The sequence below is a fragment of the Elephantulus edwardii genome, unplaced genomic scaffold (genome assembly GCF_000299155.1).
Source record: "Elephantulus edwardii isolate Elephantulus edwardi_28Jun2011 unplaced genomic scaffold, EleEdw1.0 scaffold00041, whole genome shotgun sequence".
Classification (NCBI taxonomy): Eukaryota; Metazoa; Chordata; class Mammalia; order Macroscelidea; family Macroscelididae; genus Elephantulus; species Elephantulus edwardii.
In genome coordinates this window covers 7,103,632-7,120,744 of record NW_006399791.1, presented here as the reverse complement: position 1 = coordinate 7,120,744, position 17,113 = coordinate 7,103,632, and the positions used below count along the sequence as shown (strand labels likewise).

The following is a 17,113-nucleotide window of genomic DNA, read 5'->3' as shown; positions in this document are numbered from 1 at the left end:
GATCTTCACCCTGAAACCCACAGCGTCCCTTTTCAGCAGGAAGTAGCTAAGAGAATACGCTGTCCCCTTTTCCTTATGATTCAGGGTGAAGTCTCTCTCAGGGAGGAGTGATAGGGAATGGCAAAGGATACACTGACAAAGAAGATTAATCAGAACTGGCTTTGACAAGCACTGTGGCATTTGGACAAGAACAAACTGGGAGGAGGGTAGAGAGAATAGTGCAACAATGAATGAGTGGAAGCCCAAAATCTCTGTAAATGTTTATGAAAATTAATAAAATATAATTATAGAAAAAAAAAGAAATAATGTATTCTGCTCCAGTAATATAGCTTCTCAGCAGAATTCCAAACTAATCATATGGTTATTTTAAAATAAGTTTAATGTGAGCTCTGGGGGCCTAGTGGCAAGAAGCTGCACTGCAATACCAGAGGCACACTGGAGAAGGAGGGGCAATCTCCTGTACCAGTCAGATCCGATTTGATGGTACACACAAAAATAATAATAATAAAAAAAATAAGTTTAATGTTACCATGATATTGTTGTTAGGTGATATCAAGTCATCTATGACTCAAAGCAACCCTGTGGATGACAGATCTGAACCTTGTCCTATCCTGTGCCATCCTCACAATCTGATGTTTGAGCTCATTGTTACAGCCACTGTGTCAATCTGTCTTGTTAAAGGTCTTTCCCTCTTCCTCAGACCCTCCACATCTCCAGCATATGTCTTTTTCCAAGGACAGGTCCCACCTGACAACATGCCCAGAATATATGAGGCCGAGTGTCACCATCCTAGTCCCTAAGTATCACCTTGGTTTCACTTCCTCCAAGGCAGACTTGCTATTAATGATGAAACTTGTTTGTAATGATGAAGAAGAGGAAAAAACCAAAATTGGACAGGAATCAAATGAAATATTTACATTTAGCAGGCACCACAAGAAATATTCCATGTATAAGAGGAAGAACAAGTTTAAGGTGGTTGTTGTTGTTATGTGCCATTGAGTCACTTGCGACTCAGAGCGACCCTATGTACTAGAGCTCTAAATGCTTTCTATCCTGTGCCAACCTAGCCATCTCAAACGCACTTATTCCCAGTGCTCCAGTCACAGAATCGATCCTCTCCTTCGCCGCCCCTCCACTCTGCCAAACATGATATGCCTCCCCAAGGACCAGTCCTTCCTTGCCCAAAGTTTGTCAGACGAAGCTTCAGAATTCTTGACTTCAAGGAGCATTCCGGCTTCACCTTCTCCAGGACAAATCTCTTTGTTCTCCTTAGCAGTCCATGGTATATTCAACACTCACCTCCAGCACCACAGCTCAAAGGCATCAGTTCTCTATCAACCCTATTTACTGTCCAACTCTCTGATGCATAGCACGTAATTGTGGAGACTGTAGCCCAGATCTGGCGCACTTTAGTCTCCAGTCTGACGTCGTTGCTTTTCAGTACTCTTGAGAGGTCCCTCACAGCTGACTTTTCCAATGCAATTATCTTCTTGAATTCCTGGCTGCTGTTACCAAGTTAAGGTACAAAATCTTGATTTCTCAAATACTGATGCACATTTGTTTGCTTCAGGGGAACACCTAAAGAGGCTTATTTTACCAGTTCTCTTTATTGTTCTATCTCTGGTTTGCAAGAATGGCAGGATGGGTCTGTTTATGTGTCAGTTGATTATGTGAGTTTCTCCTGAGCTGGATGAACTGTTTCATCTCTCTACACAATTCTCTGTAATAAATATTCTTAAGGGAGTAGATAGCATCTTAAACAGACATGCTGAGTATAATCGCTGAATAGGTATCTTTTCAGACTTTTTTTTTGTTTTACACTTTCCAAAGATGGCAAGGACATGATAGCAAAAGTGTTTTTATCTTTTATACATACTGGCCCTGAGAACATATCTGAAGAGAAATTCTTTTTTGTTTAATTTTATTATTTTGTGTGTGTGTGTGTGTGTGTGTGTGTGTGTGTGTGTGTACAGTCAAATCGGATCTGATTGGTACAGGAGGAAATTGCCCCTCCTTCTCCAGCAGAGCATCTGGTGGATTCAAACCGTGTACTTCTGGGATTGCAGTGCAGCTTCTTGCCAATAGGCCACCAGAGCTCCCTTGAAGATAAATTCTTAAAATTAGATATCTAACTATTTTGAAGTTCTTCAACAAAGACTGCAAGTAATTTAAAAAGACATGCCTTATATTAAGGGTGTTTTGTTACATTGCCAACAAGTTGAAAGACATTGAATGAATCAATGAAGCTTTCCTGAGTGACAAAACAATCCTGAAGGTGAAGCAAGTATTCTTTTATGGAAAAGGCAAACAATTCACAGAATGAAGGTTTAACTTGACCAATAAGCAGGGAAAAAAGTACTTTCCATTTTAATCAAAGGTGATGCCACTTTTGTCTAGGAAACTAGCTAGGAGGTACTGTTGTTGTCCTGTGCTATCGAGTTGCTGGCAACTCAAAGCGACCCTATGTACAAAAGCCCTAAAACCTGCACTATCCTGTACCAATCTTACTGTTTCCAACACACTTACCCCTATTACGCCCGTCACTGCATCAATCCATCTCATTGAGGTCTTCCTCTCTTGTGTTGTCTGTCCCACCACCCTCCCAAGCATGATGTCCCTCTCTCCAAGGACTGGTCCCTCCTTGCAACATGTCCAGAGTATGTCAGACGAAGCCTCAGAATCCTTGCCTCCAAGGAGCAGCCTGGTCTCACCTTCTCTAGGACATTATTTACTTGTTCTCCTACCAGTTTATGATATATTCAATACTCTTCTCCAGCACCACGGCTCAAAGGCTTCAATTCTCCTTCTATTATCCCTAGTCATTGTCCAGCTTTCTGATGTATAGCAAGTAATTGCAAAGACTCTGACCTGGATCAGGTGAACCTTAGTCTCCACACTGACATCGTTGCTTTTCAGTACTTTGGAGAGGTCTCTGACAGCAGACTTTCCCAAAGCAAGTAATCTTTTTCTTTCCTGGCTGCTGGTACCCAGAGTGTTGATTTTGTATTAATAAACATTACAGAGGGTAAGATGGAGACTCTTCCAGCAAGACTTGGAGGAGAGGGCAAAGTAATACACTCTGAGAGAAAGAGAGCTTAAAATCACCAATTATATAGATTAGTAATTACACTTCTGGGAAATCAACTGTAAAATAAAGAACACAAGACACTAAGATTTATCTATTTACCCTGGCATTATCCTAAAAATTGACATCTAAATATATTAATAGTAAAATACTTAAACTGTGGGATATCCACACACACAGTATATCATACAACCATTATATCAACGTTTAGGGATGTAGCATATGTTCGAGAAAAGGAAAACGGGAAAAACCCCTGACATTTTGATCCCTATTTTGAGTTAAAAAATAATGTGCCGGTCAGGTATTAATCATAGGATTGTACAATTTGATGGGGGGGGTGAGGGGAATTGGAATAATCTGGTCTGAAAAGCAATGTATTAGAATTTTATAAATAAACTAGTATAATAAAAATTATTTAAAAACTCGCATAATTATGCATGTAATGTGAACGAGAACCACACCCAGGCTCTCTTCGTTTTCACTCAACCACGCGCAGGTTCTCTTCTCCGTTTTCACGCAAACCTTGTTAAGACTGTTTCCTTCTCTTTAAAATTACAGTAATACTTATTTAACAGGATTGGTGTGGTGATGGGCTTAACTTTCGAGAAACCTGTGAGCAGCTCTGTTTCATTCCCCTCCCCCTCCCTGCTCGACGTGCTTCCCACATCTGGAAGATTTCCACCAGACTTCAGCTCGCTGCTTGGATAAGCGAGGGGAATTGTTAAACCCCTAGGCATCTTTTGGTTTTCCTCGTGCTCATCTGTTAGGTAGTGAGTTGTACCGAACCCAAAGGCCACATCTCTCTGGGAGAAAGATAGGCAATTTCTTCCGGTGGGAATGATTTACTGCTCGAGAAATCGCTAGAGGGTCAGTTGAGTCTATTTTGACTCCACAATGAGTCTGAGCTGCTTGCCACGCCTAACTAGCTCACGGTCATTCTGGTGGCCTAGAGGTAAGAAGCTGCGCGCAAAGGCAGCCAAAGGCATTCCAAAGGGCGGGTGCTTCAAATGCACCTTTCTTTCAGTGCGAATCCACCAGTGGCTCCGGGAGAAGGATGGACAATCTCTTCTAGTGGGATTTACTTCCCGCCTCTGAAAACCCGCTGGAAGGTCTGCTATGAGTCTACTCTAAGGCAGGCACACAGCAACAATCAGCTCAGAACAACGCACCGCGTTCATGGTCTGTCCACCCTCCCGAAGGCCTCTGGGCAGCGGCGCGCGCACTTCGAATCAAAACAGCGTGGCCGGGCGGAATTCCAATGAGATCGTTGGTTGGAGCTGAGGGACGTCGCCACGCAGAGAACCCAAGGTAGGCGAGCCGGCCCCGGGCGTGGCCGCGCGCAGGAACAGGCGGCCCCGCCCCCGAGCGTCTAGACACCTCCCACCCTCGGCACGAGCGCCGCCGCCGCCGCCCGGGCCGGGCTCCCAGAACCGACTGCACACTGACGTCAGTCAGCGGGGCGGGGAGAAGGTGGGGAGCGACGGACGCGGCGCCAATCGTCGGGCTGCGCCGCCACGGACCCTGGTTTGAAATTCCGCGGGGCCCAACGGCTCGCGGGCCTGCGACGCAGAGTCATATCGCCAGTGTTTTGCGAGTGGTGGTTGCGCTTGGGGCCTCTTGGAGCAGGGCTGGGACCCTCAACGCCCAGCTTCGTGGAGAGTCCGCCATGAGGAGGAGGTGCTGGCTGCGGGCAAGCTCGGGGGCGTGGGAGCGGGCGGCGGTGTGCGGGGCAGGTGTAAGGTTCGATGGAGCCCTGGGGTCTAGGTGACCTGACAGCAGAAGCCCAAATGAGGCCAGAGGTGAGGCCTCCGCCCGGGGTCTCTGTACTGCTCAGCAGGGCCTGGGAACTCTGAGTGGCTGAACAGACTGCCGGACCCCTTGAGGCGGAGGCCAGCCGGGGGTGGACATTGCTCCCAGGACTTGGGGTCCCGCGATAACTAGAGATGCCGCCCTGGCCCCGGGGACCCCCGCCTCCCGGCTGGCGGCGCACAGGTGCTGCTTCTTGGCCTTTTCCGCTTGTTCGTTTATGGTGGTGGAGGGTTTACGTTTTAACAGGATGGTGGCTCGGTAGATTTGCAATTGAAGAGATGCCGTTACGGAATTCCTTTCCGCTGAGCTATGCAGGGCGTGGAGTGACTTGAAACATGCACGCCCCGGCCCTGGGACTTTGGCCAAAAATGCGGAATATATGTTTTCTTACTGCTAAAAGGAAGAATAAAGGCTCTGGCACTGTAGTGTGTAACGTGTTGGAGGGTTTGCCAAAATCGGGTTCGAAGGCACCAGCTGCCCCGTGGGAAAAAGATGAGCGGTCTTCTGGAGATTTCCAGCTTCGGAAACCGGTGGAGTCAGACTTGTCTGACGTTGGGGTGGGTCAGAATAAAAATAGCAGCTCCTAGGACTTGGTATTAAGAACTGTGGTGTGATGACTGCTTAATTCGTAGTTACTGGTCCAATTATTGCCCTAAGACTTTAATATTCTTTGTTTCATGATTACAAATTTCCTTCACTCTGTTTTTTTTTTAATGCTCAATCAAGAGATTGGGAATTGACTATTACTATTAAAATACATGCCTTGATTACCTGTTGACGTTTCTAAAATGAATTTGGTTCAATAAATTCTTTTTAAATACTGTTCAGTAGATAGTGGCCATCTAGGATGGCACAAGTGATTTGGGATTAACTGGCAAGTTCTTGGTTGGGACCCACCCAGTGGCTCCTTGGAAGAAAAAGGCCTGTCAGCCCGTTTCCATAACGGTTCGAGCCGGAAACACACTGTGGAATTATTTCACTCTGTAACACTCAGCGTTAACTGTGAGTTGGTGCCAGCTTAACACTAGTGATAGCAGCAGTGTCTGGCACAGTGAGTGACTGAGTGATACAAACAGTTAAGTGCTTACAGGTAACTAAATAAAAGGTTGGTGGTTTTAGTCTCCCTGGGGTAGTCTTGGAAGAAAGGCCTAGTAATATACCTTAAACATATCCACCCTTAAAAATCTTATGGAGCACAGTTCTACTCTGATACACATTTCTTTTTTTCCATTTGATATTTATTGATATTATTTTTTTATTTATTGTTTGTGTCTGGTGCCATGTTGTCAACTCTGACTCAGAGCGACCCTGTGTAGAGCAAATTGAAACTTTACTAAATACTCCCCCTTCTGTACAGCCTAGATAACATGCTTATTGAAACCCATTGCTGCAGTCCATCTCTTTAAAGATCATCATCCCTTTCCCTGACTATCTTCCAAGAATAATGTCCTTCCCCAAGGACTGCCCCCTCCTGACAACATGCCCAAAGGATGTGAGATGATGTGAGGTCGCCATCCTTGCCTCTTAAGGAGCACCCTGGCTGCCCTTATTCCAAGACAGATTTGTTTATGCTTTTAGCAGTGCGTGGTACATCCGATACTCTTCTCCAACACCTACAACTATTCAAAGGCATCAGTAATTCTTTGGTCTTTATTACTCATTATCCAACATTCATATGCATGTGTAAAAATTGAAAATACTATGACCTTAGTCTTTAAAATGACATTGTTCAGCACTTTCAAAAGATCCTTGACAACAGATTTGCCCAGTGTAATACATCTTTTGATTTCTTCTCTTTTGCTTCTGTAGGTTATGGATCTAAGTAAAATGAATCTTTGACAACTTCAGTATTCTTTCCATCTGTCATGATGTTGTCTGTTCAGTTTTGAGGAGTTTTTTGGTGCACATCGTCAAATCACATCTGACTGGTATAGGAGGAGATTGCCCCTTCTTCTCCAGCAGTGCATCTGGTGGATTTGAACCGCGTACTTCTGGGATTGCAGTGCAGCTTCTTGCCACTAGACCACCAGAACGCCCTGAGTTTTGTTTTCTTGATGTTGAGTTATAATCCATACTGAAGGCTGTTGTCTTTGACCTTCTTCAGTATGTGCTTCAGGTCCTCTTTACTTTCCACAAGCAAACTTGTGTCACCTGCATACTAAAAGTTATGATGAGTCTTCCTCCAATTCTGATGATACATTCTTCTTCATATAGTCCAGTTTCTCAAGATTATTTGCTCAGCATATGTATTAAATAGATAATGATACAATGCTGACACCTTTCCTGATTGTAAACCATGCAGTATCCCTGTGTTCTGTTTGAATGACTGCTTCTTGGTTCATGTCCAGATTCCACATGAACACAATTAAGTGTTTTGGAATTCCCATTTTTCTAAATCTTAGTCATAATTTATGATTCACACAGTTGAATGCCTTTTCTTTTTTTTTCCCAATAGTAATTAAGCCAACTGTCTTATTGATTTGGGAATTGGATGCCGACTCTCTGGCTTCTTCATGCTGAACAGGGGCGTAGATATAAAGGGGGGAAGGGAGGACGTTTTATCACCTTACTGGTGGTCTTGGGTTACAGCTGCTTGCCTTCTTGCTCCTGAGGGCCGCGACGGTTCGCCCCGAGCCGGGGGCCAAGCGTAGCCCGCCCCGGGCAGAGGGCCGAGGGCAAAACCCCAGGCAGAGGGCCGCAATGGCTCGCCCCAGGCAGAGGGCTGAGGGCAGCCCGCCCCGGGCAGAGGGCCGCGATGGCTGAAGTAGTCTTTTTTTAAAAAAGAGGAAGAAAAAGTGTGTGTGTGTGTGTGTGTGTACCGTCAAATTGGATCTGACTGGTACAGGAGACTGCCCCTCCTTCTCCAGCAGAGCATGAAGTAGAGTCTGGGTTTTTTTCCCCCCCAGGTGCCTGTCGGGGCCTGGGTTTCAGCTGTCCACACCACAGCAGTGGGCAACGAGCTTAAAGCCCCTGATGGCTCTGGGCGCTGACTCTCACCAGTGTGAATGCCTTTTCATAGTCATTACAACACAGTAAATATCTTTCTAATATTCTCTAACATTAGTCTAGATCCATTTTCTGTCAACTGTGATATCTCTTGTTCCTGACCTCTTCTGGATCTAGCTTGAATTTCCATTGCTTCTCTGTCAATGTACAGCCAGTTGTTTTAGAATACCCTTCAGCAAGATTTTGTGTGTGATATTAATGATACTGTTTGATAATGTCTGTGTTCTATTGTATCATCTTTTTTTCAAATGGTCACAAATATCTCTTCCAGTCAGTTAGCCAGGTAGCTGAATTCCACATTTCTTGACTTAGGCTGGTGAGCACATTCAGGGCTACATCAATTCGTGGGGCCTTTTTTCCTTACATGCCTTAAGTACAATCTGGACTTTTTTCCTTCAGTGCCATTAGTTTTTTTATCATATGTTCCTTGCTGAAATGGTTTGTTGTTGTTACGTGCCATCAAATTGACTAGATTCATAGCGGCCCTGAGAACAATAGCTCTGAACCCTAACGTGTCTTGAGCCAACCCCACCCATATCTGACACATCTGCCCCCATCCCCATAGTCACTGTATCACTCCATCTCATCTAGGATCTTCCTCTCCTGCACTGAGCCTCCAGCCTTCCAAGCATGATGTCTTTTTCCGAGGAATGGCCCCTCCAGGCAATATGCCCAATGTATGTGAGGAGTTTCAAAATCCTTGCCTCCAAAGAACAGCCTGGTTTCATTCTCTCTAGGACAGACTTGTTTGAAAAGGTTTCCTGATTACCGGTTCTTTTTGATACAGTAACTCTGTGTATTCCTTCCTTCTTTTGGTGCCTCCTGTGTCATTCAGTATTTTGCTCATAGAGTCCTACAGTATTGCTACTCAAGGCTTGAACTTGTTCTTTAGTTCTCTCAGCTTAAGAATTGGGGAGCATTGTCTTCTCTTTTCATTTTTCTTACTCTAGGTCTTTGCACATTTCATTATAATCTTTGCTTTGTCTTCTCAAGCTGTCCTTTGAAATCTTCTGCTCCTATCTTTTTTGAGTATTCTTCCTTTCACTTTAGCTTCTCTACCATTTACTGCTAGAACAGTTTCATCCTAGAGAGAGTGAGACCTTGGAGGCAAGGATTCTGAAGCTTCCTCTGACATACTTTGAACATGTTACAAGGCGGGACCAGTCCTTGGAGAAGGACATCATGCTTGGGAGGGTGGAGGGGCAGCGCAGGAAAGGAAGACCCCAGATGAGATGGCTTGATACAGTGACTGGGGCAATGGGGGCTGGCATGTTGGAATTAGTGAATCTGGCTCAGGACAGGGCAGAGTTCAGAACTGCTGTACAGAGGGTCACTATGGGTCACAGGCAACTCAATGGCACATAACAACAACAATATAATAGTCCTAGCAGAGGGTGCTCTGGTGGCCTAGTCTGTAGGGAATTGCATGAATAACCCAAAGGTGTTACTTCTGGCAGTTCGAATCCTCTAATCCCTCCTCAGGAGAAAAATGGACAGTCAGTTCTCATGAGATTTACAACTTCTGAAAACCCACTGGTCAATTATGAGGCAATTCTGAATCGATGTCAATGAGCTTGAGCTTTTTAACATAGAGGAGTCAAGGAATAAGAGCTTCCCAGATTTGTCTAGGAGACCACAGGGGTTTATGTAGAGAAAAAATGGACAGTGGACTATGGCGGGTTTTGACAGTATCACTTCTTGTCCAAGTGTTCTGGTCGATGGCTGTGTCCACCAGCCAGAAAGACTAATTGGTCTCTTATCAATATTCCAGAAAGAATTGATGATATTTACATCTTGTGGCTTAAGGAGATTAACTCCTATCCCTGGATTACAGGAATATACGGGAAAGGGCAACAAAACCAGTTTAGTTTGATGACTCTGCTGGGCTAAGAGAAAGTCCCTTTCTCTTAAGGTATTATATAAAAATCCCCACTTAAGATACTATGTAAAAAATACCCTCTGGCAGTTCAAATACACCTGTCTCTGCTTAGGAAAAAGATGGGTATTTGCCTCATGAGATTTCCAGCCTCTGAAAACCCACTGGAGGATCCACTATGAGTCAGTTCTGATTTGATGGCAATGAGTTTTGAATTTTTTCCCCTTAAGATACAATGTTAAACACTTCCCCCCAGTTGTTAGACTTAATGTTAGTATAGAGCTAGAGAGGTTTTTTCCCTACTTCAGGGTGCTAGTTTTCTATTACTTTATCATCAGTTGCAAATCCTCTTCAGTTTGTCGTTCTTGGTAGAGTAGGTCATGTGATTATCTGGTTCAAAATGGCCAGCACTGTTCCATTTCATTTCAGCAAACTAATGCCTAGAATATTGGTCATTATGCATTTCATTTTCAGCAGCTTCCAGTTTTCCTAGATACATGCTTCATAGATCCCATGTTCCAATTATTAATGGATGTCTGCAGCTGTTTTTTTATGTTGGGTCTTGCCAGTCAGGAAATGAAGGTCATTTATTGGGTGAAAACTTTGCTCCATCCACATTTACAAAAGTTAGCTCTACACTGAGGAGGTAGCTGTTCCTCTTTGGATTTTGAATGACTCCTAACCTGAGAGGCTCACCTTCTGGCACCATGTCAGACAGTGTTCTACTGCTATAAAGGGGGTTTCCTACGGCCCATTGTTCAGCAGTGGATGGCCAGTCCTGCTTCTTAGTCTGGTAGTTTCACTGAAACCTGTTCACCATGTGTGACCCTGCTGGTGTTCACAATACTGGTGGCATAATTTCCAGCATCATGCAATAGCCAAGCCACCAGGATACAGCATACTGACAGATGTGTGGCTGTCATCTGGTAAAGGCAGCTGATATTTATATAAGAACTTTTCTTCAATGTCAAGCAACTTTTCTTTTTGTTTATAATTTTTTAAGTAAGGTCAAGCAACTTTTAAATTGAAATTAAATGACTTGAGAAATTTTCTGGAAAACCTTTAGACAAACTTGTCCTTGGATAGGCTGGTGACTCAAAGAACCACTGAGGACTCTCAGAGAGAAAGGAGCCAATGAGAGCTTCTCAACCCATCCTTTGCACTGAGCACACGTTCAAGTAACTTGCCAGGCTGTGTGATGGGCTAGTGACAGAGCACATCAGATTCTGTTTATCTGGAGTCAGGCTCGTTTCATTATTCTGCTGTACCTAAGAAACTCTTTGCTATCCTAATGTACCTAAGAAAGCAGAGGAAATCTCTGTTCTTTAAATGTTATTTGAAACAGACTTATGGTTCGAAGGATGTCAGTGTAAAAGCTAAGGTGCCCCTGATAATATTTTCATTTGCTTCTCATACTTTGGAAAGTTGAACAGTGAATAGGACTGATAGAAGAAGAATCACCTAGCAGCAATAGCAAAGCTCAATAGGACAGCAAACAACAAATGCTGACGAGGTTGTGGAGAGGCTAGAACTCTTATTCATGGCCAATGGGAATGTAAAATGGTACAACCACTGGGGAAGGGTGGTCTAGCACTTTCTCAAAATTTTGGAAGTAGAAATACCATTGGAGCCAGCAATTCCACTGCTGGAAATATACCCTAAAGAAACCAAAGCCACAACTCAACTAAGAAGATGTGTACACACTCATGCTTACTGCTGCATTATTCACAATAGCAAAGAGCTGGAAGAAACCTAAGTGTTCTTCAACAAATGAATGGATAGAAGAACGATGGTACAGTAACACAATGGAATACTATGCAGCATTGAAAAACAATGAATAATTAAACATTACACTACTTAGGGGAGCTAGAGGACATTATGCGGAGTGAAATTTCTCAGTCACAAAAGAACAAATACTGCATAACACCGCTATTAGAAAATAGGACTGATGAGGGTGGGGGGTTGGGGAGAGAATGGGGGGGGAAGTGGATAGATGATATGAATGCTGCATTAGAAGAGATGAGGGGAAAATTGTTCAAAGTGAATGCATGATTAATCATTATATGTATGACAACAATCTGGAACAAGGGATTTATTGAAGGTGGGCTACAAGAGGGGTGAAGAAAATGTGCAACAATGAATTAAATAAAATGTTTTAAAAAGTAAGAGGAAGAATAATCAATGCCTTTGAATGGTGATGTTGGAAAAGAATACTGTGAATCCCATGAGCTGCTGAAAGAATAAACAAATCGGCGAGCTCTGGTGGCCTAGTGGCAAGAAGCTGCACTGCAGTCCCAGAGGTGCGCAGTTCAAATCCACCAGATGCTCTGCTGGAGAAGGAGGGATAATCTCCTGTACCAGTCAGATCCGATTTGACGGTACACACACAAACAAAATAAGAAAATAAAAAAAAATAAATAAATAAAATGAACACATCAGTTTTGGAGAAGTGCAACCGGGGTACCCTTTAGAGGCAAGGATAGTGAAGCTTTATCTCTAATGCTTTGGATGTGTTATCAGGAGGGACCAGTCCTTGGAAAAAGACATTATGCTGGGAAAAGTAGAAGTTCAGAGGAAGACGCTCATCAAGATGGATTGACAAAAAAAATTTTTAAAAAAAGATGGATTGACAGTAATTGAAACAATGGGTTCAAGCATATTAAAAATGGCGGAGGATAGCACAAGGTAACCTATTGTTCATAGATTTGCTATATGATTCGTAGTTGACTCAGTGACACTGAATAACAGTGATGGTTCTAAAACAACAATGGTTCTAATTAAAAATAACATACTTGCAAAAAATGTGCACAAATTCAGTGAATTTTCAGTCAACACAGTGGCCTAACCAGCAGCTAGCTGGGAAGCCCTCCTAGTGCCCTCTTCCAGCCACCACCTCTCCAGGACAGAAGGGACTAGTATCCTGACTTCCAAGCTCCCTGGGTGGTGCACTGGGCCACCAGGTGGAAGGTTCATGTTTCAGATTAATCCACATGTGCCGCCCAGCAGCTCCTTGGAAGACCAGCTTGGAGATATGGCTCTGAAAGGCCATAGTCTGGGAAACTGTGAGGTTGGTGAACGGTGCACACAAGGGATCTCCGAGTCGGAACCAGCTGGACAGCAGCTAACACCATCATCCTGACTTCTGAAGCCTTTGATTCGATTTGTTGTTATGGAACTTTATATCATGGAATCGTGTGTATAATCTTGTATATTATCTTTAAATACTGGTAATCCCTGATATATGACATGGTTGTTATATAACCAAGTTTTCCAAGGACTGGGATTTATTTTCTTTAAATCTTGGCTTTAGTAATACATACTATATGCATTGTTATGGTGCATAATTTGCTGATGTCATTCTTAGATATTTTTGTTTTCTTTCATCTAACTTGTTTTAATTCATTGTTGCACATTTTCAACCCCCCTTTTCCCTCACCCATCCCATCCGGCAGCACATCTCTCATTCCAGATTGTTCTCATACTCATAAGGAATAATCATAAATCCTTTCAGAGACTTCTTCCCCTCATCTGTTCTAATGCAGTGTTCATCATCTGTCCACTCTTTCCCCATTCCCGCCCCAGCTCCCTACCCTTGTCTGTCGTTTTTTTTTTAAATATAAGCACTTGGGTTACTTCCATCTCTTTGCTATTGTGACTAATGCAGAAACAAAAACAAACCATGGGTGTACATACTTCTGTTTGAGTTGTGGCTCTGGTTTCTTTAGGGTGTATTCTAGTAGTGGATTTGCTGGGTTCAATGGTATTTCTATTTCCAACTTTTTGAGAGAAAGCATCAGACTGCCTTTTACAGTGATTGAATCATATTACATTCCCACCAGCAGTGAATAAGAGTTCCATTCTCTCTACAACTTCGCCAACATTCGTTTGTGATATTATGATTAACTGTTTAAAACACTGCTTTATAGCAGTCTGTGCAAACAGTCTGTAAGTTTGCCATACCAACAACCAACTCGTATGTAAGTTTAAATTGAAGGTGATGAAAATGAAAAGAAATCCACCAAAATCAGAATATGACCCAAATTTTAAAACTGCCTCAAGAATAGAGTTATGGCATGACATCAAGGACATTATCCATGAAGAAAGAAGAAGGTCATTAAGAAGACAGGAATGACCCCAAAGTAGATGTCAGAAGAGACTCTGAGACTGTGAACTGGAATGAAAAGCCAAAACAAGGATAAGGAATGCTGAGGTAAAAGAACAGATCCCAAAGGGCACCTGGGGAAGACAAAGCAAAATATGAAACAAAAGATACAGGAAGATGAAGTTGAAAGAACAACCTCAACTTTTTTTTTTTCAAACTCAACTTTTTAAAAAAATTATTTTCATTTGAATTTTAATGAAAGTTTACAGAAAAGTTGGATTTTCATTCATTCATTGTTTACACATTTTCTTCCCTCCCTCTCCCTCAGTTCACTTTCTTCTTTTTTTAAAAAAATATTCATTCATTGTTACATTGTTTCCCCTAGCCCAGTCCTCTTTGCAGTGTACCTCTTATTCTGGACCATTGTGTTATGCCTAATCATAGATTGCTTTTAAATAGTTCTCTCCCTAATATGTTCCATTACACTGTTCATTATCTATCCACTCTTTTTCTATTCTCCTACCAACCCTTCATGTTAGTCCTGCTTCATAGCAGTGGTGTTATAGTCAATATTTCTTAAGCTGAAAGAACTGAGGAACTAGTTCATGCCTTGAGTTGCAATACTGAAGGATTTTATGGGCCAATCTTGAATGATCCAGGAAGCCTCAAAAGAAGATGGAAAGAATATACAAAGTTACTATACAAAAAGAATAGGTCTGCATGGAACCATTTCAGAAAGTAGCATATGTTCAAGAACCAATGGTACTGAAGGAAAAATTCCAAGCTGCACTGAAAGTATTGCTAAAAAATTTGGTCCCAGGTATTGATGGAATACCAATTGAAGTATTCATGAAACCCACAGTCCTTTATGTACTCACCAGTCTATACAGAAAAGTTTGGAAGACAGCTACCCAGCCAACTAACTGGAAGAAAGATCTATATTTATTTTTATTCCAAAAAAATGTCATCTGGCAGAGAGTGGGGATTATTGAATAATATCGTTAATATCACATGCAAGCAAAATTTTGCTAAGGATTATTAAAAAAACTTGGACAGTAGTACATCAACAGGGAAGTACTAGAAATTCAACCTGGATTCAGAAGAGGCAGTGGAACAAGGGATATCCTTGCTGCTGTCAGTTGATGGAATTTGGCTGAAAGCAGAGAACACCTGAAAGATGTTTACTTGTATTTTATTGATTATGGAAAAGCATTTAATTATGTGGATCATAACAAATTATGAGTAACACTGAGAAGAATGGTAATCCTAGGACACTTAAATGTGCTCATGTGAAATCTACGCACAGAACATGAAGCAGTCGTCTGAACAAAACAAGGGGATGCTACATTTTAGGGTGGTATCCCATTTCCATACCTACTCGTTCTGTATGCTGAGCAAAAGCTTTACAAGAGGGACTCTTGAAGGAGAATGTGGCATCAGGATTGTAGGAAGACTCAGCAATGTATAATACACAATCATGCTTGGAAAAAGTATAGAAGACTTCAAGTCCTTATTAAAGATCACAGATATGAGCTGTATTTCAACATCAAGAAAGTAAAACTCTTCACAATTGGACTAATAAGCAACATCATAATAGGTGGGAAAAAGATTGAATTTACTATTTATTTCATGTTATTGCTCCACAATCAACACTCATGGTAGCAGCAGCCAGGGAGTGAGACATTTTTCATTGGGGATATCTGCTGTCAAGGTCAGTTTAAAGACTAAAGTGCACCCGGTCCAAGCCATAGTCTTTTTAATTATTTCCTGTGTGTCTGGAAATTGGACCATGAATAAGGATAACAGATGAAGAATCTACCTTTGAATTGTGGTGTTGGTGTACTGACTATCCCATGGACTGCCAAAAGAACAAACAAGTCTGTCTTGGATGCAGTGCAACCAGGATGCTCCTTGGAGGTGAGGATCGTGACATGTTGTCAGGAGAGGCCAGCCTTTAAAAAAAGAAATTAGCCGGGAAAGGTAGAGGGTCAGGGAAAGAGTACAAGACCCTTACTGAAGTGGATTGGCATAGGGACTGGAACAGTAGTCTCAAACATATCAGAGATTCCTGAGAATGGTGCAAGTTTCCCATTTTATTCATAGGGTTGTGTGAATTGTATCCTCAACAGAAGCTAAGCTAACAACATTGTGGTGGTCATAATAAAAATGAGGAGAACTAAAAAGGAGTTGTTAATTTATGTCAGTAGATTGGAATTATTGAACAGAACCCCAAGGTACCTCTTTTAATTTTTAGTTTCTAGGGGTTTGAGTACCATCAAATCGGATCTCACTGGTACAAGAGGAGATTGTCCCTCCTTCAGCAGAGCATCTGGTGGATTAGAACTGCTCACCTCTGGGATTGCAGTGCAGCTTCTTGCCACTAGAACTCACCTCAAGATAACTCTTACGACTTCTGAATTTAAGTCCTCTTGAGTATTTAGGGAATAGAACTCAAAGGTTCTTATAAGCTTGTGATGAGATTCATTTGTGACTATCCCATTGAATCACAATTTTTAAAAAAAAACTGCATAAAAGGATATTTGTAGTTTAGGTGAAAGTTTACACAGCAGATTAGATTCCCTTTAGTAACTCTGGTTATAATTTCCACAGTGTGTCAGCATTCTTGTTATTTCTGATTTGTTTCTGTTGATCTCACTTCCCTTAACATCACATCTTTGCTTAGGTAGGAAGTTGGCTGTTTGGTCATATATAGATAAAGGTTTAAGGAATCACTTTGTTACTTCCTATTGACTTGCGTGTGACTCATAGCGGTCCTATGTATAGCAGCTCTGAACCCTGCCCTATCCTGAGCCAGTCTCACTGACTCTGGCATATCTACCCTATTGCCTCAGTTATGTCAATCCATCTTATCCAGGGTCGTCTTCTCCTGCCCTGTCCCTCCATCCATCCAAGCATGATGTCTTTCTCCAAGGATTGGTACCTCCTGGCCACGTGCCCAAAGTATGTGAGACAGAACTTCAAAATTCTTGCCTCTAAGGAGAAACTTGGTTTTACCCTCTCCAAGACAACTATTTGTTCTCCTGGCTGTCCATGGTATGCTCAATACTCTTCTCCAGCACCACAGCTCAAAGGCATCAATTCTGCTTCTGTCATCTTTGGTCATTGTCCAGCTCTCTGATTTATAGCATATAATTGCGAAGACCATGACCTGGATCAGGCGCACCTTAGGCTCTAGACTGACATCACTGCTTTTCAGTACTCTGGAATACTGCCT

General features: G+C 42.5%; 1 protein-coding gene across 1 annotated transcript in view; it reads left to right on the top strand.

Moving 5' to 3' along the window:
- The first annotated feature begins 4,652 nt into the window (after positions 1-4,652).
- PRC1 (protein regulator of cytokinesis 1) overlaps positions 4,653-17,113 on the top strand; it is a 32,032-nt gene continuing 19,571 nt past the window's right edge. The window contains exon 1 of the mRNA XM_006885161.1: positions 4,653-4,762. Within this exon, the coding sequence (XP_006885223.1) occupies positions 4,752-4,762 (11 nt within the window). The 5' untranslated portion in view covers positions 4,653-4,751. The remainder of the gene's footprint in view (positions 4,763-17,113) is intronic.